At 36.3% G+C, this 24,498-nt stretch overlaps 1 protein-coding gene across 9 annotated transcripts in view; it reads left to right on the forward strand.

Moving 5' to 3' along the window:
• The window catches only part of HECTD1 (HECT domain E3 ubiquitin protein ligase 1), a 61,425-nt gene that overhangs the window by 31,745 nt on the left and 5,182 nt on the right, over positions 1 to 24,498 (forward strand). For 6 of the 9 annotated variants that reach the window (XM_085061945.1, XM_085061946.1, XM_085061948.1 and 3 more), the window contains 21 exons: positions 556 to 690; positions 919 to 1,065; positions 1,431 to 1,525; positions 1,914 to 2,019; positions 2,953 to 3,087; positions 3,172 to 3,311; positions 3,826 to 4,149; positions 4,557 to 4,723; positions 4,897 to 5,073; positions 7,731 to 8,567; positions 12,188 to 12,409; positions 14,001 to 14,134; positions 15,963 to 16,119; positions 16,972 to 17,194; positions 19,633 to 19,687; positions 19,930 to 20,112; positions 20,468 to 20,678; positions 20,761 to 20,846; positions 22,409 to 22,536; positions 23,773 to 23,974; positions 24,119 to 24,256. In XM_085061945.1, coding sequence (XP_084918071.1) covers positions 556 to 690; positions 919 to 1,065; positions 1,431 to 1,525; positions 1,914 to 2,019; positions 2,953 to 3,087; positions 3,172 to 3,311; positions 3,826 to 4,149; positions 4,557 to 4,723; positions 4,897 to 5,073; positions 7,731 to 8,567; positions 12,188 to 12,409; positions 14,001 to 14,134; positions 15,963 to 16,119; positions 16,972 to 17,194; positions 19,633 to 19,687; positions 19,930 to 20,112; positions 20,468 to 20,678; positions 20,761 to 20,846; positions 22,409 to 22,536; positions 23,773 to 23,974; positions 24,119 to 24,256 — 4,002 coding nt within the window. The remainder of the gene's footprint in view (positions 1 to 555; positions 691 to 918; positions 1,066 to 1,430; positions 1,526 to 1,913; positions 2,020 to 2,952; positions 3,088 to 3,171; positions 3,312 to 3,825; positions 4,150 to 4,556; positions 4,724 to 4,896; positions 5,074 to 7,730; positions 8,568 to 12,187; positions 12,410 to 14,000; positions 14,135 to 15,962; positions 16,120 to 16,971; positions 17,195 to 19,632; positions 19,688 to 19,929; positions 20,113 to 20,467; positions 20,679 to 20,760; positions 20,847 to 22,408; positions 22,537 to 23,772; positions 23,975 to 24,118; positions 24,257 to 24,498) is intronic. The other 3 variants (XM_085061951.1, XM_085061952.1, XM_085061953.1) reach the window with 3 other exon arrangements.

The following is a 24,498-nucleotide window of genomic DNA, read 5'->3' on the forward strand; positions in this document are numbered from 1 at the left end:
AATGTATTAGTGTAGCACATATAATGATAATGAAAAGGAAACATTTTTGGGGAAATTTCTTGCAAGAAAAATGTTGTTTTATAAGAACTTACTCAATCTGTATTTTGTGTGAACCAATTTTTCTACTTTGTAAAAAGATTCTTACAATAAGAGGTCATATAGGGACTTTGTGTGAATTGGCTTAAGGAATGTTAACCATATTAAACCTGCTTAATTTTACATTTAAAAAGATTACTTGATCCATCATACAGTTCTAAAAGAAAAGCTGACAGAGAGTCATACCTTTTCCTCCTACCTTTTTGTAATTTAATATGTGATGGTAAATTTCATTTCTGTCAGTAAGATTCGTTATATTTCTACTTATTTCTCCTGTACCTTTTTCCTTTCACAACCTTTGCCATTTCATGATACACGATGGGTTTTTGTTCTTCCCTATTTGGCTGTCTGTCATGGACAAATTTAAAAAAAAGATGACCAAATTTGCAGTGTGTGGGAGTACAATAACAGTCTCATTACAGTAGGGTGTGACCTCTGATTATCAAAATCCATTTGTAGGTACGCACTATGGCAAGAGATCTATATGATGATCATTTTAAAGCAGTTGAAAGTATGCCTCGAGGAGTAGTTGTGACGCTGAGGAACATAGCAACACAGTTAGAGTCTGCATGGGAGCTTCATGCAAACAGGCAGGTAAGTGTATCTCCTCTATTTTTAATATATGACTTCAGTGGAAATCCCATACTGTTCAGACTAGTCTGTAATGATGTATAGGAGAGTCATAGTATATCTGTCTGCAGTGTGGGGAGTTCTAATGCATGTATTACTGAGTTAGGTACTTTCCTAAGACATTATTTTTCAATTGAAGCAAGTGAACAGGCTGTTACCTTGTTTCATGATAATGATCTTCTTGTCTTTCAGTGCATTGAGGGAGAAAATACTTGGAGAGATTTAATGAAGACTGCTCTGGAAAACCTAATTGTGCTGTTGAAGGATGAGAATACTATTTCTCCATATGAAATGTGCAGTAGTGGCTTAGTTCAATCATTGCTGACAGTTTTAAATAATGTAAGTTTATAGACATAAGTGTTTAAAGAAAAACTTTCTAAAAAAAACCAAAAAGGAAATGAAGGTGTGTGCTGTAATTTAAAAGATCCATTATAAATGTGTGTTTTTCCCATCTTGATGAAAATTGGGCAGACTTGCTCCATTTGATGGTCTACCTGTAGAAGATAAGCTATCACAGGAGATGACTTTAGTTTGAATGAGCCTTTAAAACTCTTTATATCAACACTGGTCTGGTCTAATGGCTGATGATTAGCTTTTCTTACGTATAGATTTTAAATAGGGAATTCAGTGAGCCAACACAGATGTTGTTGCCTGTACAAAAGAAAAATTACTTTGTATTAAATATAACTTTTTTTTTCTCTTAGAATGTTGATTTAGATGTGAAACAAGACTGTAGTCAACTGGTAGAGAGGATAAACGTTTTCAAAACCGCATTCAGTGAAAATGAGGATGATGAAAGGTAAAAATAATACCAAGCCAAGAAAATCCCTTTTGAAATTGTGAAACAGTATGGTGTGTTTAAAATAATTTATAGGCAAAGTACCTGTTCTTTCCATTTCAATGGAATAGAAAATTCATCTTAAAAGACAGCATCTGATATTGAAGTAGCAATTGAAAGTTTTTATCTCTTGAGTCAACTTACAGAACATCTGTTGACAAAATAAAGGTGACTAGTTCATTGCTGTGCAGATTAGTATCTTTCTTACTGTGCTGTAACCATGTGACTAAAACAGCTATCATCAGTAGAAACAGCATGCTGAGATAGTTGCCTCAGCTGGATCCTGTTTTCGGAGATACTGTAGAATTTGTTTGTTTTGTGGTAACATAGTAACTGTTCTCTTTCACAGTCGCCCAGCAGTTGCATTAATTCGGAAATTGATAGCAGTGTTAGAATCTATTGAACGTCTACCTCTCCACTTGTATGATACACCAGGATCTACATACAATCTTCAGGTAAATGCACAATGATAACAACATACCACATTGAGTAATGCACAACTGAAGGTTATATGTTGCACACCTTGTCTGTGAGAATCATGTTCTTGTAGCAGTAAATAGAATTAGGTAAAGAACAACCAAATTTTGGCATCTATTTCCTCTAACACCTTAATGCATGGGTGTTCCTCTACTGTCACTTTAACACCGTGAGGTAAAAGTAAATTTTACTTGAAGAGATAATGTGTTCTTTCTTTTGTCTTCAGGTTTTTTTGTCTTTATATAGGAACATGCCCTCTAGTTAGAGGACGTGTTACTACAATTACAATACATTTATTTATAAGAACAGGGAATGAGCTTTAACCATTTGAAGGGTCCCATCTAGGGCTGTATGTTCTTTTGGTAATACAGGATGCTTGGGCTCAGCAGCTTCTTATACAGGTGACTTGGTGTTTTGGCTAAAAATGCTACTTGTTTTTTCCCAGTTTGTGTGGAGTCTTAAATTTTTCTATTTGAAACCACAGTTCAAGATTTTGGAACATGGTGGGGAAGTATAAATATTTGTGTTTTCATGTTAAATGTTTAGGAAATGGTTGCAAAAAGTTCCAAAGCCACTGTTGCTGTTTGATATATATTTTTTTTTAAATTTCAGTTTCTGTATTATTGTATTTGCTAGTCGATAAATAAAAGCTAGGAAGACATAGGAAAAGTGAGAAAATGTTAGCTGACTGTTCAATTGACTTATACCTTGACTGTCGTAGTAAAGAAATGTTTGGTTAATTGATGAAAAGGTAGTACTAGTTAAAGCATTTGGTTAGAATATAGTGCTTGAGTTATGCAACAGAGATACTTGATAGGGCACTGAAACAGTTGTAGTGAAATACACTGTTTTTCTTAAAATTCCAAAACCTAGACAGGAAAGCTTATATTAACGTTTAGCTGTTGTTTCAGATATTGACAAGGCGCTTGAGGTTTCGTTTGGAACGTGCCTCAGGAGAGACATCTTTAATAGATCGAACTGGCAGAATGCTCAAGATGGAGCCATTGGCAACTGTTGAATCTCTAGAACAGTATCTCCTGAAAATGGTGAGCTATATACCACACACAGAGTTCACAAGGAATGGTTATTTCTGCTTCTTCAATATTTGATTTCTTTTGTTTCGTATCTAGGTAGCAAAGCAATGGTACGACTTCGATAGGGCTTCATTTGTTTTTGTACGAAAACTACGAGAAGGCCAAACATTTGTGTTCAGGCATCAACATGATTTTGATGAAAATGGAATTATTTACTGGATTGGAACAAATGCAAAGTGAGTTTTTCAAAGCTACATATTTTAAAGTCACACACTAAAAAACTGTAGTACATGAGCCAGGATGCGCCAAAGAATTCATAATGAAATGAAATCTGTTATTTTCTTAGACATGGGAGGTATCTTTTAATCAACAGAATTACATTTCTTTTGGATCTGCTTAAATAATAGAAAAATATTAATCACTTATGTTGACCATTTGTTTGTATGCTTCCCTAAGTAATGGAGTGGTGAAGTTTGGGTCTTTGTTTTTGCTTGCCTTGGTTCTGTTTGATTTTGTTGATCGGGGTTTGGGTTTTTTTTCCCTTTGCTACTGTAATTAAAAAACCCAAACAAACAAAGTGATGTTTGGAACATATCTAAAGTTATCTAATTATCTAAAATTATATTGATAGTTTTGGTTTGTGATAAACTCAGCTGTCATATACAATTTACAGTAAATGTCAAATGTTGCTGAAACCAGTTTTTTTATGCAAGTAGTAATGGAATAGTACATTTCTCTTTATTAATACAGAACTGCATATGAGTGGGTAAATCCAGCAGCCTATGGATTAGTAGTGGTTACATCCTCAGAAGGAAGAAATCTGCCTTACGGTCGTTTGGAAGACATCCTGAGCCGTGACAGTTCAGCTCTCAATTGTCACACTAATGATGATAAGAATGCTTGGTTTGCCATAGATCTTGGCCTTTGGGTTGTACCATCAGCTTACACATTACGCCATGCTCGAGGTTATGGACGATCTGCTCTCAGAAATTGGGTTTTCCAGGTATCTAAGGATGGACAGAACTGGACTACTTTGTATACTCATGTTGATGACTGTAGTCTCAATGAACCAGGGTATGTCAATCGATTTCATTACTTTTCATAAAACTTGAGTGCACTTAAAAATGTACTTGACTAATTTAATGTGTACTGTACTTGTAATAATGTATCTATCTAAAGTGGTAGGTGATACAAATTATCAAGAATGGGCTGGAGAATAAGTGATTCATAAGTTCTCAGTATGGTTCACATAATGCCATTTGTGCTTTTCTATCATTGTAAATTTTGCATTTTATTTTTTGATGAAATTGTAACACCAACACTCATCCAAAGTATTTCACTGGTGTTAATAGGTTTATATGTCTTGTAATATACATGCATGATCAGCATTATGTTTTTGTTTGCTTTGGTACTAAAATTTTTTTGGTCTTGCTTTTTTTTTCCCCGTTACCTGCCAACACCCCTTTCTAATAAACTTAAAGGTCTACAGCAACATGGCCTTTAGATCCTCCAAAAGATGAGAAACAAGGTTGGAGACATGTTAGAATAAAACAGATGGGAAAGAACGCCAGTGGGCAAACACACTACCTCTCCCTGTCTGGATTTGAACTTTATGGCACTGTGAATGGAGTATGTGAAGATCAGCTGGGTAAGAAAAAGAACGTGTCTATCCTATTGATTTCTTTAAAATGCTAATGAGCACACAATATAAAAATCAGTGTGAAAAAGGAGGTTAACTTCTGCAGTTGAACTTACTTAGAAATAAGCTCAAAATTATTCCCATTTCAATACTTTAGTCTTTTCAATTTACATTTCTTGTAGGAAAAGCTGCTAAAGAAGCTGAAGCAAATCTGAGAAGGCAGCGACGTCTGGTCCGTTCTCAGGTGTTAAAATATATGGTTCCAGGAGCTCGTGTAATCAGAGGAATTGATTGGAAATGGAGAGATCAGGATGGAAGCCCACAGGGTGAAGGCACTGTTACAGGAGAATTGCATAATGGTGAGCATGAATTGCCTGAATTTATAAGTGTCTGTTGCATGATTAGATCATGCAGAGTGGGTAGCATTAAAGTATTTCCTTTGTAATGTCTTGATAAAGTTGATAAAATTTTAAATACTTTGGAGGGAAGAAGCTGAAAATACTACAGCTGTTGGGGTCCATTTGTGAAATTTCATTTGAATGCGTGAAAAAGAAATTGCTGTAAATGAAGCTTACACAGCTTTGGGTAATGAAAATATTAAACTGTTATCAAAATATGAAACTGTTATTTAGGCATCTGTTACAAAATATATCAAGGTGAGTGATGCAAACTGATAAATTAAGCTTTGGGCCTGCAAAATCTATAATTACATTCTCCATTTCTTCTAGCTGAGCATTTGCAGTATTTTTCTTGACTTTTGTTATATACTATACCTTTCCTACCTTGCAAGCTTCTTTGGGATCAAGTTATTTTTTTTAGTTAAAGCGTGAAAAGTTATTAACTTAAAGAGCAAACTAAAAGCCTGCAACAGCCAGGGAAGTCAGTACACAAGAAGCTAAGATACTGAAGAAGCATCAGGAGAGGTGATGGTCTTGTCAGCTGAACATGCTTTCTGACTTTTCTCTTCTTTTCCCCCTTTTTGAGGTATATAAGACTTGCTTTATTTTTGAAGCACCTTCAGCCACTGTCAGGTTCATTCGTAGCCAGACTTGAAAATTTCTTCTATTGTTGAGTTGTCAATTCTCAAACATGGAGAAATGTCCAAAGTGCCATGTCTGAAAATGTTTTGAAACTGAACCTTATTTAAGCTGTTCAGTATAGCTTGTAGGGAAGTCTTCCATCACTTCTATATTTTTCTTATCAGATTTGCAGTATCCATAGCTCCATTATAACTTTGAAGACTTTAGGTATTATTGGTGAGTAGTATCCTACCAAATTGGTGGTGATGTTAAACCATCTTGTTTCTGTCACAGCTTTCTTTCATAAAAATTTTTGAAAACAATATCTCATTTACTTTTTTGGTCGTTACGCACTTTTAGACAAATTTTTAGTTGTTTTAGGCCTGTAATGATGTAGCAGTACAACTTCGAGTACATAATATGTACTTAAAGACTTGTTCAGATTTAAAACTGCCTGTAAATATATTAGGGAAAGTAACTATGCAAAACAAAAACAAGTATTTAGTTTTGCTTTGACAAAATACCTGGTTCAGATATTCATAAAGGAGAAAAATTAAACTGTTGAACTACAGTATGGAACTTTTTTTTTTGTATTCAATAAAAAAGGCAAATAAATGGTAGAAGAAAAAAATTCAGATGTGCTTTACAGCTTTACCCTTCAAAGGTTTAGTGACATGAAGCTACTCAGCTATAGCTCATGAAGAAGGAGTAAAATCATACAAGAAATAGCATAATCTGAGCTTCATTTGGCGATGAGATGCCTATGTATCATATCAGAAAACTTTAACCATTTTTAACTACTTTTCCTCTAGAGTGATTTTGCTAAATAGCAAATTGCCTATGATCACCTGTTTTGGTGTAGGAGTGGTGACTTTGGATAGTTAAAAGCTGAAGATGGACCTGACAGTAATAACAAGAATATTTTACTTGATATTAGCTCTCTTCTGTTCTAATAAAGAAAAATATATGTGTATCTGGACCTGACATTTGTTTTGTCTTTGTCTGAGATGCAGAAGATGACTAAGCTTTAGAGATTTCATTTTTGAAGGAAATGCGTATCAATTAAAATAATTACACCAACCTTTATTGCAGTTAAGATACAATGAGAAATATTAGAAGGGATTTTTTAGGTAACTCTTAGATTGTGGTACATATTTAGACAAGTAAAAATAAATCATTTTGCCCCCATTTCTGTCCTAGTTAGCTAAATTTTGCATGTTACCCTCATTATGGCAGATTTATTATATTTAAATGTTAAAAAATTTTGCTACTCAAAATAATCATTTAACAAAGCAACTGAAGAGTAGTATCTCTTCGGAGTTTTGTTCTGGTCCCAGGATAGTTTTTTTCTATGAAACATTCTCTTTGCAACCCTGAAATTTTACTTGAAGTAGCCCTTACCTCACTGCCATAAGACTTTTTCTATGAATAAGGAATGTTTGAGTCTGGGTAACTTACTGAACTAAAAAGCTGTGTATCAATAAACTAATTCTTTCACTTTAAGAAATCTGAAAGTAAGCAGTTTCATAATATGTCTTCTGTTGGGTAAATATGCTTATCTGCAAGCATCCAACAAAGAAAAATGTTATTGAATGTCCTTGCGATAATTACAGCTTCTTGACAGATACTAATAAAGTTATGATACGTTTTAATATACATTTCTGTTATTAGAGAAAAAATTCTGTTAATTTTGATAGATGCTAATAAAATTTTGAGAGATTCTTGTATGTCAGGTTCCTTCCTGGAGGAAACTTTATTTTTGGCTGGATTCTGTGACCCTGAAGTTTGAGGTGGCAAGAAGGAGCACCCTCTAAATTGACATTACAAAATGCTAAATTGTTTACTTCCTTTTTAATTGGCATTAAGGGTTGCTTAGTGATTTCATTGATTCAGACATTCAGCCCTTATGAGAAGCTGATCCCACATTGTGGAGCTACTGTCTGACACGCCTCCTGTCTGCTTTCTGCTGCATCTCACAAACTCCTGTCCCTTTCCAGGCTGGATTGATGTCACCTGGGATGCTGGTGGCTCTAACTCTTACCGTATGGGCGCAGAAGGAAAGTTTGACCTCAAGCTTGCACCAGGGTACGACCCTGATTCAGCGGCATCACCCAAACCTGTTTCATCCACTGTTTCAGGCACAACGCAGTCATGGAGCAGCTTGGTGAAAAACAACTGTCCAGACAAGACGACTGCTGCTGCAGGCTCTTCAAGTAGAAAAGGAAGCAGCAGTTCTGTGTGTAGCGTGGCAAGTAGCAGCGACATCAGCTTGGGTTCGACCAAAATGGAGCGGAGATCAGAAAGTGTATTGGAGCAAAATATAGGTTCAGGCGCTGACGTCCATGAACCAATTGTTGTTCTGTCTTCCGCTGATAGTGTGCCTCAGGCTGACATAGGGTCATCTTCCAGTGCGAGCACCAGCACCTTAACAGCGGACATGGGAAACGAAAATGCAGAGAGGAAGTTAGGTCCTGATAACTCAATACGTACTCCTGGGGAGTCCAGTGCTATATCCATGGGAATTGTTAGCGTAAGCTCTCCTGATGTGAGTTCAGTCTCCGAACTGACTAATAAAGAAGCAGCTTCCCAACGACCTCTAAGCTCTTCAGCGAGTAACAGACTCTCAGTCAGTTCTTTGTTGGCTGCTGGGGCACCCATGAGCTCCAGTGCAAGTGTTCCGAACTTATCGTCTCGAGAAACCTCTAGCCTGGAGTCCTTTGTGCGGAGAGTGGCAAACATAGCACGTACCAATGCCACAAACAACATGAATTTAAGCCGGAGTAGCAGTGATAACAATACCAATACTTTGGGAAGAAATGTCGTGAGTACTGCAAGTAAGTAAGCAATTTTTATTTTCAGTTGAGGATTTTGTTTTTTCTTTGGCTTTTGTTACACTTAAGTTTGGATTGTGTTGGCCTAATAGAGAAATGTACTTAGAGCAGCTTTGACCTTGTGTGTACCTGTAGAGCTCATGGACTCACAGAGTTCATGTCAGCTGAAAAGCATTACATTGCCCTGTGTTGTCAGATTACACTGTGGTACCCATCAAATAGAAAGAAATTTGAAATTGATGGATGTTACATGTTGAAGGAGAGAGCATGGTTTAGGCCAAGAGGTTGGAAGTCTGGCAACTGTAGCTAATGTCAGGTACTTAGGCTTTCTGATCTGTGTAGATTTTGCATATTCACCTTGTACATGACTATTTCTGTTATTTTTCCATTTTCCTCAGGAAGGGCAGCTTGTGCATATTGTGAAGTCTCTGAGCATAGGAGCTTAAAACACAGTACAAAGGGAAAAAGTGAACTGCAGTATAATGAAATATTAGCAGATTCTTGATTCTGTCAAGCTGCATAACATGAAGTACTCTAATACTATGTGTGTTTTCTGGAGATGGTATGATCATTAAGGCTTAGATTTCAGTGAACTGTTCAGGCATATTAAATGTAAGGAAGTTTGCACTTAACAGTGTTTTAAATGACATTACATACATGCTTTAACATTTGCATGTTCTCAGATTATATGTAGGATCCAGGTAGTAGCAAGGTAAGTTGTAAACCTGCTTCTTGCTAGTTCCCTCTTTTTGGAGCATGCTCCCATTAGAACTGTTACTTGTTAGGTAGTTTGTTCTCTGATAGTGATAGTATTTTAACCAGAGAGTTGTTTCATGGGGTGGGCAAGTCAGAAAAAGTGAAATTACCCAAGCTAGAATAAAAGCATAAATTTCTTGTTAAGCTGTCATGCTTGTCATAATTGTGAGTGAAGCTGGTGAAGTATCTGGGGCAGCTGAGGGTTGTTTAGCCTGGAGAAAAGGAGGCTCAGGAGAGCCTCAGCATTATTGCTCTCTACAACTGCCTGAAAGGAGGTTATGGTGAGGTGGGGGGCTGCCTCTTTTCCCAGGTAAGAAGTGACAGGGGAGATTTAGATTAGATACTAGGAAAAATTTCTTAATCGAAAGGGTGGTCAAGCATTGGAACAAGCAGCCCAGGGAAGTTGTGGAGTCACCATCCCTGAAAGTGTTCAGAAGTTGTGTAGATGTGGCACCTGGGGACATGGTTTAGCAGTGAACATGTTAGTGCTGGGTTAACAGTCGGACTTAATTTTAGAGGTCTTTTCCAACTTTAAAAATTCTATGATTGTATGCTTCCTTATTTAGAAATGTGGCATTTGCTTTTAGTGTTTTTAAATACTGAATTTTTTTTTTGTTGGGAGGATTTTTTAAAAAAAATGTATCCTTACATTCATACGGTGATAGTGGGGATGGGGGGTATCTTTTGCAACCTGCAACAAAAATATAAGTAAGATACTCCAAGAAAGCTTTGTAGCAACTGATTCCCTTTTAGGCAGATAGTGGTTCTGGTTCTGAAGCAGTTTTGTATTGACGGGAGAGAAAAGACACCACCTTTGAAAAACATAGTCAAATACTTCAACAGTATATTTAAGATTTTATAAATATGATACACCATACAGTGCAAAAGTTAGAAATAATGGGGCAACTTAAAAACTTGATTCTGTGATTAAAACAGGCATACATTATATTATCCTTCATGCAGGAATTATTTTGGTTTATATTTTTTATATGAGTAGAAACTGTAAATGGTAATTCATGCTCCAAAAAGAGATCAGAGACTAAATTTGAGCAATCTCACCAGAGATCAATTAGAGCATTGTAAAAAGCTTGACTTTTTTTTTTTTTTTAAATTTTTTTGGTTTTCTTGGCCTGTTCAGGTTAAAAGAACCCAACCAAACCAAACAAGAAAACCTCACCATCAAACCAACCATCCACAGCAACCCAACACTCCAAAAGTCAAGACTGAAATAATTGTTAGTGATACAAGTCTTTCTCTACTTGCTGTACTGGTTGTATTGAAAACATCAGTATTTGCCAGAAGTTAAGCAGCGTCTAGGGTAGCCACTTTCAATTGGCTCTTCAGTTCAGAGCTGATGAAATGCTGATGCTTAATGGCTTTTTCTGTTTACTGTAACAGCAAAGATTTTTCTGTTTACTGTAACAGCAAAGATTTTGCTGTTTTTAATTAGCAGAGGGTGAAAGAATACTGAACAACTTATTTTGGAGTTCTTGAGCAATAAAAGGAAAACCCTTTGGTATTGCATTTCCATTCTTCCATAAAGATAAGCATAAACTTATTAACAACCCTAAATTTGAATTTTGCACTTTCCCTCATTGTTATATTATTATTTCACACCTTCCCTGCATTGTTAGATTTTTATTTGCCAAATGTTACTTAAGTTCCTAAGGGATGGAGACTGTATGTAGTAACTGTATGTAACAAAGAAGGAAAGCAGAAACAGTAACATTTATTTTCACAAAAATTTACCAAATTCACTTAAGGGAAGAAGCTTTGTTATATCCTTCTTCTAGGGTAGTAATCTTTGCAAACTTTCATCATAATAATAATAATAATGTGAAATTCAGAGGCGTTTTGTTTTTTTAAGAAAGCAATGTCTCAATTTACATAAATGACAATAACAAAAATGTTTATTTAAAATTGCAAAACTTGCATTTGATAAAGTTTAGAAAAAGTGGATTGAAGAACCTAAGGCTCAAAATCTTAGTATAGGTGGCCCCTCAAATTTGCTTGTCCAAACTTGTGATTAATCTCCTTGTTTAAAGATAAGCATGTGAGAACATGTTCTGTAGACTGGAATCTAAATGTGTAGCTGCATATAGGTATAACTTATACTCAGCTATGTACACCATCTGAAAGTCTTCCTGTTGAGTCTACAGTGAATTCACTCTTGGTCCAGTTGTTAACTAAAATGCATTTACTGTGTTTTATTTGAATGTACAGTAAGGTAACTTTTTAGTTGTTGCTTGCTTATTCTGAAAATTATTTATATAAATTTTCCAATGTAAGTCGTGTTTCACAGTACTGTCAACTCAGGCTTGCTGACTGTGATGAACATATATTTTAGTAGTGTGAAAAATAACAAGTCAGAGCTGATTTAAGAACCACAGAAAGATGCACAATAATCGCAAGTTTCACATTTGTTTTAGTATGTGCTGTTCTCAATTCACTTATATATAGTTAAATTGTTTGCTCTGTATAATGCTGTCATTTAGATGTTAAATTTCATTTTAGGCTTAAAAACAGATCACAACATTGGAGTAACAGATTTCAGAAATTTTTTATGTGTGTTGAAAATGAAATTAAGTAATTTCAGATTTATAGTGGGATTTGGGGATTTATTTGATAAAATTATTTATTTAAAATGTTTGCAAGGGAGTAAGCTCAGAAATGGACATCTGTGTTGTAAGGTGTACTTTTGGATTGGAAAACCCTTCCCCTTTATAGTCTGTTGTTCTTTATTATAAAATAACACACTGATAATTTTCAACACCAAATATATTTTTCAGCTCAGGAGTCATGCTTGTAAGTTGTACTCTTCAAGTCATCAAATCATTTATTTTATCTTACCATATCTTTATCTATAGCTTCTCCTCTTATGGGTGCCCAAAGTTTCCCTAATCTGACTACAACTGGTACCACATCAACAGTGACCATGTCTACATCCAGTGTTACTAGCAGCAGCAATGTAGCTACAGCAACTACAGTTTTATCTGTTGGTCAGTCGCTTAGTAATACTCTAACTACTAGCCTAACATCAACATCTAGTGAGAGCGATACAGGGCAGGAGGCAGAATATTCTTTATATGGTAAGTTTCATTTTTAAATGAACATAAGCATTAGACTTCCCATTAATGACTTTTCCTTTTTTCCCATTGTTATGATTTGCTCATGTAGTAGTTTATTTACTGAAAAGTATTTGAAAGTTGACCTGTTCATATGTTACTAGTTCTGTAAGGCAGTGAGTAAGATAATGTTAACGTTGTAGTATTTCCTTATGTTTTCAAATCTTTATCTAGCAGTTTCTATCCCATATTACTATTATTTATGATATAGTTTATCTAGGCACTTAAATATTTTCCCTCATCAAGTTTAGTTCCTATTGTAGTTAGCATATGCACTTCTAGTTACAATCAAAATGTTATTTCTTGTTGTGTTGTATAGGCATGCTACATGCACAGTCTGATGTACCTTGTATTACTCTGATTGAAAAGCATCCACCTTTAGGCACACTGTACCCTTAAAATGGCTTCCAGGTATCTCAATACCATAATAGTAATTGCAAAAAATTGGCAGGAAGAATGAAATGACATGGTTTGACAAACAGTTCCAGAGTTGTATGGATGCTATTCCCTAGAAACAGACTTTAGGACAGAATTTACTTGAGGTGTATGGATACTGTGAAAGAAGATTTAGATAACCTGGTCAGTAATATATAGGAATCAAGCTGATAAAATGAAGTCAGGCAAAACTTGGGTTGGATATGGGAAAATACTTTCTAATGTAAAGTTTATTGAATTGCGAGACGCTCTTGAAAGAAAATACACTTGATTTGTTTAAAATATTGTTGGATTGAGATTGTGTTCTATTTTGTTTCCTGTTGAAATTCCTTGAAAAATTTCTGGTCATTTCAATGGATATTGGAATTGAGCTGCTTGGAGGCAGTTGATTAATATATCTGCATATGCCATTTCCCTTTACTCTTTTAATTAAGTCTGATTTGATATTTGATTGGGTGACAAGTCTTAAAATGTATCACCAACAACTGAGCAAATAGAGTGCATTCAGCTATCAGTAAGAGTGGTGGCAACAATACAAAGATTGTATTTTAAGTCTTAGTATTAAGTGAGTAAAATGGAACTTTGCCTTCAACTTGTTGTTACAGTAATTAATTAGCAATTAAATCTTTAAAGTATCACTCTTAAATGTTTATCTTATATGTCCTTTACATTGTAAGTTAAGGTCTAAACCACACATTTTTAGTGGGAATTACATCACTCACCTGTTTTTAAAATTAATGAGACGTAGAAACAGAGAGTGTGCATTTGTGCATCATTTTTTGGTGATCTTTTGTAATTTAAAATAAGTGTAATTATAAAATCTTATAAGCAAATGAGAAACTGATCGTTCTTGCTGATCACTATTAATTGTACCAATAGTAAGTACTTCTATAGTTAGTCTATTGACTAGATCCATGAACTTTTTAGCAGGTGTATGCTTTTATCACAGCTTTTATTCCTGTTATGCAATAAGCAATGTTTTAGTTTCTCTGGTTTAAGTGAGATTTGTTTTTTCACTCTTCTCAATGCTTCTGTTTGTTAGTTTTAAAAATTCTGCTTTAAAAGTTTTTCTTGGCTCTTGTTCTGTATGTAAATATATATGTATATATGTGTGTTATAGATTTTCTTGATAGCTGCCGAGCTAGTACTCTGTTGGCAGAGTTAGATGATGATGAGGATCTACCTGAACCAGATGAAGAAGATGATGAAAATGAAGATGATAACCAAGAAGATCAAGAATATGAAGAAGTTATGGTATGGTATAGTTACCATAGATGGTATCTTAATTGACTAACAGGTGTATTAAAAATCCACCAATATTTTTTGGCAGTAGGAACTCCTAGCTATAATATCTCCATTAATTAAAACAAATTTATTTAGATTTATTTAGTTTCTTGCATATAGTCAAAAGTACAAGAAAACTGTTTTTAAACACCAGCTTACCTGAGACCTTACAGGTCAGAATTCCTGTCTTTAAACCAGGCTGGGAACAAGTTGACGGACCACAGAAATGATGGATCACTAGTTCACAGGCTAATGAAATGGTGTAACTTTGTGGATCAGCTGCTGCATTTTGACTCAGTTCTGGGGTGTGTCTAACTGTGGGCTTGTATGAAGCAAAAATTTGCCAGAGGAATATATCTTCTCAAAAAAAAAACCCAACAAAAACCAATGGACTGGGGGCTAGACAAAACCCAATTCTGGTAGTTTACCTGGTTCTTGTCTACACTATCAGGAGTTCTGCCTTTTCATTTGGTTGTTCTTTAGTGGTATGAATAATGCTTGGTCTACTACCATCACTGAAGTGATCAGAATGAATACTGCAAGATCTAAGAGGAAAAATACAAGGCTTCACTAATGCTAATTTAATGTTTTACAGTATAAATATTGTTTTATGGAATTGTAGAAACTTTGTCTTGTAATTAATATGCAAATATTTATTAATTTGAACCAAAATATTTTAACTTACTGTGATTATGCTTTTAATAGAAACTCAAGTACATTATTAAATATTGTATTGTTTTACCTTCTGCACAAGATACAAAGTTAGGAAAAAACCCCAATCCAGTACTACTTAAAGGGGTCTACAGTGCAAACAGTAACTTTAGTTTGTAGAAAAACTGACCAGTTTTAAAAAAATTTTAAATGGAGTTACTATGGTTGCTCATGGAAAGCAGCAGAAATAGGTAAAATAGACTTTGCTTGAAACTACACAACAAGACACAGTTTAATTTTTTCCAGAAACTATAAATACACCTGTTCTAAGGTTAGTCCATTTATGTTGATTTCTGTACATCTGTGGGTTTGATAATTCTGATTCCTGCTTGATCAGTTAACTGGAACTGTTATGTGCCAGTTTTGATTTATTCTACGTTGATTTTATAGAGAAAATTTAGCATAATGGAGACATAACAAAATGACAGAATAGGTAAAGTTGACAAGAACCAAAGTGTGTCATCTTGCCCAACCTCCCTGCTTAAGCAGGGTCATCCTAGAGCACATGGCACAGGATTGTAAAGTTGTGTCCAGACAGTTCTTAAATATCTGCAATGAGGGAGACTCCGCAACCTCTCTGTTCAATCTGTCTCAGCGTGTGATCACTCACATAGTAAAGTTCTTCCTCCTGTTCTGGTGGAACTTACAGTGCATCAGTTTCTGCCTGTTGCCTCTTGTCCTATTGCTTGGCACCACTGAGAAAAGCCTGGCTACATCCTCTTGATATCTGCCTTCAGATACTTACACACACGGGTGAGGTTCCCTCTCAGTTGCCTCTCCTCCAGGCTGAACAGGCCCCTCTCCCTCAGCCTTTGCTCGTAAGAGAGATGCTCCAGTCCCTTAATCATCTTCGTAGCCTCCGCTGGGCCCTCTCCAGGAGCTCCATGTCTCTCTTGGACTGAGGAGCCCAAAACTGCACACAGCACTCCAGATGCAGCCTCATCAGAGCTGAGTAGAGTTGCAGTTTAGTTTATGTGACTGCTGTATTAATGAACTCTCAATTTTTTTATCAAATGATTCTTTTTAGCACAATTGAAAAAACAACTAGGGTTGTTCTTTTGTTTTGCTATTTTTTGGTTTTCTTTAGGAAGAAGAGGAGTATGAAACCAAAGGAGGCCGTAGAAGAACATGGGATGATGATTATGTATTGAAACGGCAGTTTTCTGCTTTGGTTCCTGCTTTTGACCCAAGACCTGGTCGTACTAATGTTCAACAGACAACTGACCTAGAAATTCCTCCACCAGGTATGCTGACAAGATATGTGATGATTAATCTGACTTTAGGATGGAGGCTCACAGTTAAGGGCCCACTGGCTCTGGGGATCCTACTGCTATTAACCGGTACAACATGCTCTTGTGGCTGTGTGGCTTTTCTCTGTTTGAATTAGAGTTTCATCTACATTGCAGGTCTAAGCGTTACTGAGGGAAAAGTAAATTAAGTGCTATGTAAAATAAGCAAATGTAGGAATTTAACAAGGATCATCTCTTACTGTGATAAATAATAAAATTTCTTGACATTATAAAGATGTGATCAGTCTCTTGGTATATCTGGTTCCACCCACAGGAACTTAACTGTGTTAAAGCTGCTCAGAATAGCTTTGATTGGAGAGAGCATGCTGAAACAGTGCGAAGCTGAGGCAGGGGCAAGGTAATGCAGTGATGGAGCAGTGTATACAATCAGCAGCTCAGCATCTGATCTTGCCACTTGGCTCCTTAGTTCTTTCTTGTTCAGCACTGTGATGTACTCAATGTTCATTACAGAGAGGAATAAGTAGGTTTTAGCATATGTGGAAATGAGCCACTGCTTGTTTTGAAGAACTGAAAGGAAGACAGTGTGTATGAAAAGAAGAATGCACATGCTGTGATAATATTTGAGGAGATGTTACCAAGATGTAAGGGTCAATAGGGATTTCAGAAATTTCGGTTAACTTTACGCATAAAGAAGTGCTTCAGTTATGATTTAGTTCACAGTCTAATCTCTTTGGCATGTGTGCACTAAGTCATTGCACTTCCTTATTAAGCTATATTATTGATGTTTAAGCCACTTTGTCGTTTATTATATATTTTGTATTAAGGGTTCTCAAATGATTTTTGCAGGTACCCCTCATTCTGAACTCTTGGAAGAGGTTGAGTGCATGCCTTCGCCACGTTTAGCGCTTACCTTGAAAGTCTCAGGTCTTGGAACAACTCGAGAAGTGGAACTACCCCTAACAAACTTTCGATCTACCATCTTTTACTATGTACAGAAATTGTTACAGCTTTCCTGTAATGGCAATGTGAAATCTGACAAACTTAGACGTATTTGGGAGCCAACATACACGTAAGTTCACCAGTTCATATTCTGTGTAGAGAACACTGTGACTGAATAGGAAATGGATGTGAAACAATGTTAATTTTTTAACTCCTCCTCTATAATAAGCAGTGCTAGAATTAAATTTTTTTGTATTTATGTCAGGATTTTATTACTGGTTTCAGAACTACTGCTGTGCCTGCAAAACCAAAGAAAACAATCATGATCTTTAGGGATCTGCTTGGAAAAATCCCGTGGGGTTATAGTCCTAGAGAAAAGAGAAGTCCAGGACTGTTGATTTGATTTTTTTTCAAGGATTACTTCATCCAGATTCAAGAATAGTCCCTCCCAATATGTAGGAAGTCAGTAGGAAACCTGCATGGATGAACAAAAAAGCAGGACAAGGAGGCATGCAAGAAGATGGAAGAAGGGTCAAGTGGTCTAGGAGGAATATAGGGACTTTGCCCCAACTTGAAGGTAGAGCATTAGGAAAGCCAGAGCACATCTGGAGCTGAATTTGGTGAGATGTGAATGGCAAAAGGTTAGTGAACACTTGACATACAAGTCTGTGGGACACAATGGAATGTGCCCCACTCTGTCTTTGGAAGGTCATGAGGATTGGGAGATACTTCTGAGGGCAGGAGGAAAGGACGTGTCACTACTGCCTCCCACAAAGGCAGAAAAGATCTAGGGAATTGCAAACTCTTTAATCCCTGGAATGTGATGGAGATAGTCCTGGAAACCATTTTCAAGCACTGAAGAACAAGAATGTGATTGGAAGTAGGTGGCATGGATTTATGAAGAAGATCATGCTTAACCAGCTTTACAGCCTTCCACTGTACGCCTAGCTCAGAGGATGAGAAGAAAGCAGCAGATGTTATGCTCTTCAACTTTAGGAAGGCTTTCAACACTTTCTCTCTCACTGACAAACTTAGAAAGCATGGACTAGATAGTGTCTGAGAAATGCCTGAATTGCCAGGCTCAGATGGTTGTGGGCCTTGGTGTAAAGGCCAGCTGGTGTACCCCAAGGGTTGATACTAGGGCCAGGATTGTTTAAAGGTCTACCTTAGTGGACTGAATGATGGGACAGAGCAGACCGTCAGCTTGCAGGCAAAACAAAACTGGAGAAGAGTCATTGTTGGACCAGATGATTGTGCTGCCCTTCTAAGAGACCTCATTATGGTGGAGAAATGGGGAGACAGAAGCTTCATGGCATTTCACAAAGGGAGATGTAAAGTCTATCAGCTGGGCAAAAATAACTCTGCACGTGCTAGTCAGGCTGGGGGCAAGCTAGCTGGGAAGGAGGTTGTTGAAATAGGCCCTGTGGGTCTGGGTGGACATAAAGTTGAACATGAGCCAGCTCTAGACCCCAGTAGCAAAGATCAGCAGCACTCTTAGGCTGCATTTGGAAGGTTGAGTGAGGTGATCTTTCCCATCTACTCAGCACTGGTGAGACATACCTGCAGTGCTATATCTCAGTTCAGGGCTTCTCAGTACCAGAGAAACATATGGACACTGGAGTGAGTAAAGCAAGGGGCTGCTAGGATGATTAAAAGGGTTATTGTTTCTGTTGTACTAAGAACAGTCTGACAGATCTCAGTCTGTCTAGCCTGGAGGAAAAAAGACTTGTGGGCTCTTACCAGTGTGTATGAATACCTGATGGGAGGACACAGGAAAGCTAGAGTGTGGACTTTTCTTTGTTATGACATGTGAAAGGACAAGAAGAAAAAAAGGCTCAAATTGAAATTCAGGAAATCCTATTTAAACATGATATTTGAGGGCCCTTCCAACCTCTGCTATTCTCTAGATGGTAATTTGACTATACTAGCTTTATAATAATAGACAAATTGTAAGACTATATGATGGTGTTTTCCATTTATTTACCCCAATGTAACTGTCATACTAGAAGAATAATGTATATGAAAGCAACAACTGCAATAAGAGGGGGCTGTGCAGTATTTTTAACTGTATTTCAGATTTTATCAGTGCTTGTGTGTTGCACCTGTTTTCCGAGTTGCCTTCTGTCAAATATTGCATGCTGTAAGAAACTGTTTTCTAGTTAGAAAACATGAGAAATGGTTGTAAATGTGCATATCTTCTAAGTTAATGCACAGCAAGTTTCCTTAGGGCTTCAAAATTTTAAAGAATTGGTGCATATAGATTAGTGAAAAATCTAAAGTTGGTTTGGGAAATTGGCACAATGAAGGTTGTTTGATTACCCAAGTCTCACTTAAGTAAACATAAATGAAATACTTTGCGAGATAAATACCAACATCATGAAAATAGAGCTTAAGAACTTTGCTGCATTTGGATATCCCAGATATTCTGTGCAGCAAAGAGCAGCTGCTGTTGCTGTTTTACATCATATTATCTATATGTGACTGAAATCTAACAAGTCAATGTATAACCTCAGAATTTAGAGGATGTGCTGTGAGTATGAAATATTAACTCATTGTTTTGATGTCTAGAATCATGTACAGAGAAATGAAGGATTCTGATAAAGAAAAAGAAAGTGGAAAAATGGTAAGACCTACTTCTGTGCCTTTGGTTGTGTTTTATGGCTGTTTTAATAAAAGCAAAAGAAATCTTATTGCAGTTTTTGAAATGCTACATTAAAAAAAAACTAACAGTTTTCAATTACTTAAAGAATATTAGTGAGTATATTTGTAAATGCATGCTCCTTCAAAAAAGACATTATATATTGCATGTGAAATCTTAGACTTTACAATCAGGAAAAACCCAACATTTGGTGGTTCCTGTTGTAGGGTTGCTGGTCAGTAGAGCATGTGGAGCAGTACCTTGGCACTGATGAATTACCAAAGAATGACTTGATAACCTACCTGCAGAAGAATGCAGACTCAGCTTTCCTGCGCCACTGGAAATTAACCGGCACTAATAAAAGTATTAGGAAAAACAGAAATTGTTCCCAGCTCATAGCTGCATACAAGGTATATGTCTGCATCCAAATTTTTTTTATTATGAATGGCTGTGTGCTTTGTTTTGCAGCTTTAAAGACTCTTGTGGAGGGAGAGCCATGATATTTGTAGGGAAGTTGAATGTTCAAAAGCCAGTATCAAATTTAGGTTTTGCTGCTCTTGCCTTTGTATTTTGATGTCTTCTGTTAAATGTAGTTGTATTGAAATGCATTTGGGTCATGATTTGCACCATGCACAGTTGGATTAAGTTTAAAGTTTGAACACAGTAATGGTTTTGATTTTTTCAAATCATCAACTTGGACTGCATACTCCTAAAGACAGCAATACACACAATTTTCTTTCTTAACCTTTCTTTTTTTTGTTACAGGATTTTTGTGAACATGGATCAAAGTCTGGATTGAGTCAAGGGGCCATTTCTACTCTTCAAAATTCTGATATCCTTAGTTTGGCCAAGGAACAACCTCAGGCCAAAGCTGGCAGTGGACAGAACTCCTGTGGAGTAGAAGATGTTCTGCAGTTACTTAGAATTTTGTATATAGTTGCCAGTGACCCTTACACAGCACGCACTTCTCAAGAAGGTAACTTAGTGACTTTGCAGAGCTTCTGAAGTATTTTAAAGAAAACAAAATAAAGGAAAACTTTTCTCTTGATTATTTTCAGAAGGAGATGAGCATCCTCAGTTTAACTTTCCACCAGATGAATTCACAAGTAAAAAAATTACTACCAAGATTCTGCAACAGATTGAGGTATTACACTAGTATATTATACACAGTGTATATATGCAATATTGCTTTTAGGATCCTGTTATTCTCTTCCTTACCTTGACTGTTTGAAATAATTTGTGTTTTGCCATTTTTGATGTTTAAATTGTTTCATAGATATTTTCTTCCTTATATTTTGAATGAGTAAATTCTGTAAGAACAGACTAGTCTGAATAAAAACATACAGTTTGTTTTTGTACAAAGCATACAAAACATTTTTACTTGATATATTTTGGTTATGAATAATAATAATAATTTTTTTTCTGTACCAGACATCAATGTTACAATGTAGTGTCTGTATGTCTGCTTGATGATGACGTAAAAAAGGCAATTGGTTATGTGAGGGTTCACAGATACTTGATTGCTTATACATTCTATGTAAAGCTTTCAAAAATAGCATTTAGAAAACATCTTATTGGTACCAGGTTAGTTAGATACATTAAAAAGAAAACTTTCAGATGTAGTTCTTCAGTAGAGCTACCTCTTCTTTAACAAAGATTTTAAGGTTCTCGGCTTACTTAGCCCTTGCATGCTTTTTGAGGTTCAGGGTTTTTTTTACAGTCACATTGTCCTAATTATTTGTTTAAAAGAGAGTTTCAATATTTTGTGTTTTTAAAAGACTGTTCCAGTACTGTGAACATCCTTGTAGTAATAAGTTCTGTAGTACATTGTATTATAATTGTATTTTAGAAGGGACTATAGTAATATTTCAAAGGGCTATCTTTTCTACCACTAAGTTTCTTTCATCTCTTGTGATATTGAGGAGATAATACCTAATTTCTTTTGGGCAAAACTCAGGAGTAATTCTCTCCAGGTAACTGGGTATTTAGATCTCCCCACAGTGCTTTGAGTATTGTATATCCCAGAGATTTACTACAGCTTTTAGTGTCTGTGTCAAAGCATCCATTTGTCCACTCTTGAGTCCTGTAAAGTTTATGGACTGAGAATCATAGAATCACAGAATATGCTGAGTTGGAAGGGAGCCATCAGGATCATTGAGTCCATCTCCTGGCCCTGCACATAACACCCCAAGAGTCACACCATGTGCCTGAGAGCATTGTCCAAATGGCTCTTGAACACTTTTCAGGCTTGGTGGTGTGACCACTTCCCTGGGGAGCCTGTTCAGTGCCCAGCCACCCTCTAGGTGAAGAACCTTTTCCTGATGTCCAACATAAACCTTCCCCAACACAACTTCAGGCCATTCCCTCGGGTCCTGTTGCTGGTCACCACAGAGAAAAGATCAGTGTCTGCCCCTCCCCTTCCCCTCCCAAGGAAGTTACAACTGCAATGAGGTCTCCCCTTCAGTCTCCTCCAGGCTGAACAGACCAAGTGACCTCAGCCACTCCTCATACAGCTTCCATATTGATAGCATTTAAAAGAGGGAAAAAAAATCTCAGTTGTTAAGAATAAACAAACCTACTCAAGCACAGATAAAAACTCTGTACTTTGGTGAATTTGCTGTGTATGTACTTAGTTACAGACTTGTTGGGACCACCTAAGTCAAATATTATTAAAACCTTTTTTCCCCCTCTTGCATTAAACTACAGGAACCCTTGGCACTAGCAAGTGGAGCTTTGCCAGACTGGTGTGAGCAATTAACAAGCAAGTGTCCTTTCTTAATTCCATTTGAAACAAGACAGTTGTACTTCACATGCACAGCATTTGGAGCATCAAGGTAAAAAAACCGTAAAAAGCACGACTGATTCCTTTTAATTTTCTACATATTAAGCAGTTTCTGAATTGCTAGTTTACAGAAGGCCCTTAATCCTAAAGAGACAAATTTTGCTTGCCAATTGTGAATAGATTTGGATAATATAAGGAAGAAAATGGAAAATTTCAGAATGACAAGAGATTTCATTTTTTAACTTTCAATGACAAATTGCTTGTGTACTTATAGCTAGGTTATGCTATTGGCCAATTTGACTGGGTTGCAGTTCATTGCATAAAGGACTGAAAAACAAAATAGAAAACATTTGCGGAATCATGTGAATTAACTGGTTTTTTAAAACATACACCTAAGCACATAGATTTTTATAGTTCCTGCAGCTGTTTTGTGATTGTTTGGTTCATTTAATTCAATAATGTTTTAACAAAATTAAAAAAATCTAAGAAAAATGTGCTATTTTGAAAGTTACTATTAGCTGCATAATGAAACTGTAACATAAACAGACTTGAAGACATTTAAAGGTATCCTCTAGAGTTCTTTGTTACTCAGGAATCCTTAATATTTTGATTGCAGCAGTCATTAGCTTGAGACAGTGTAAACCTTTTTGCTTGTATACTTTTTGTAATGAGAAGGAAGAATTAGCGTTTGAGGGTTTTCTTGGCTGTTGTTGCTACACTTAGTTTTCCAAACCAAAGGGTAGAGAGAGAATTGCGGAAATTACTGTTTTCTCTTATATGCAGTAGAAATGTCTCATGAAGAGTATAAAATGAGGTATTTGAAAAGAAAGAAAAAGGAAGACAAGAAAAGGTATTGTCTTGCAAGACATCAGTTTAAATCTTCTTATTGTGTAGCTGCCTTACAGTGTATAACAAAAGGTCTAATACATGTCTATAAACAGTTTTGAGCATCTGTGATTAATTAAAAGTTCAACAGTAAATGCTGCCTTTTGTTATTTCCACTGTAATGTGAAAACTGCTGGAATTCAGATATAGAATTGTATATTTTCATAGATGCTACAATCAGACCCTGGCGCTTATATTAGAAATTATTTCGTTTTCTGACTTCACAAAATATGAAGCAGCCCATACTTTGGGGCATTTCAGGCTGATAAATACTTTGGTTTATACTTTAAAAAAATTAGGAGGTAATTAGTACTTAACAAGTAACTCTTTATGGTGACTACTTTCAAGTTTTCATGCTGGTAGACACAGAAGCTTTAAACAACTGGTTTTGGTTTTTTACCAGAGCAATTGTATGGCTGCAGAACAGACGTGAAGCCACTGTTGAACGGACAAGGACCACAAGCACAGTGCGACGTGATGATCCAGGAGAATTCCGAGTTGGACGCCTCAAACATGAAAGAGTGAAAGTTCCGCGAGGTGAATCCTTGATGGAATGGGCAGAAAATGTCATGCAGATTCATGCAGACAGAAAATCTGTTCTAGAGGTAAAGCATATCTGCCTAGCAGAGCGAGGTTAGATAGCTATTGCTAAAGTACTGGACAGGATATTGAATATCCTGTTCCATAACCAATGCTGAACGTTTCACTAGGATTTTCTTTTGCTATTAACATTCCTTATGTTTTTCTAGGTTGAGTTTCTAGGGGAGGAAGGAACAGGCCTGGGTCCTACCTTGGAATTTTATGCATTGGTGGCAGCAGAATTTCAGAGGACAGATTTGGGAGCTTGGCTTTGTGATGATGATTTTCCAGATGATGAGTCTCGTCAGGTATATTTTAATTTGCATTTTAAACTGAGTACTTGCACCAAAAAAAAGAGAAATGAGCAAGACATCCAGGAAGGAAGAACACATGTTCATACAGCAGCAGCTCATCATCATGGTCAAGAATGACCACTTTGGTCCAGCATTTGATTTTTCAATTGTTCTCTTTACAGCAGAGAAGTAGAGTATAATAAGTTAGATGGTGCAGATATATAATTAAATTCACCTTTAACTGTGTCTGCTTTTTT

This window comes from Lichenostomus cassidix, chromosome 5 (genome assembly GCF_008360975.1).
Source record: "Lichenostomus cassidix isolate B80296 chromosome 5, HeHo_3.0, whole genome shotgun sequence".
In the NCBI taxonomy this organism is placed as follows: domain Eukaryota; kingdom Metazoa; phylum Chordata; class Aves; order Passeriformes; family Meliphagidae; genus Lichenostomus; species Lichenostomus cassidix.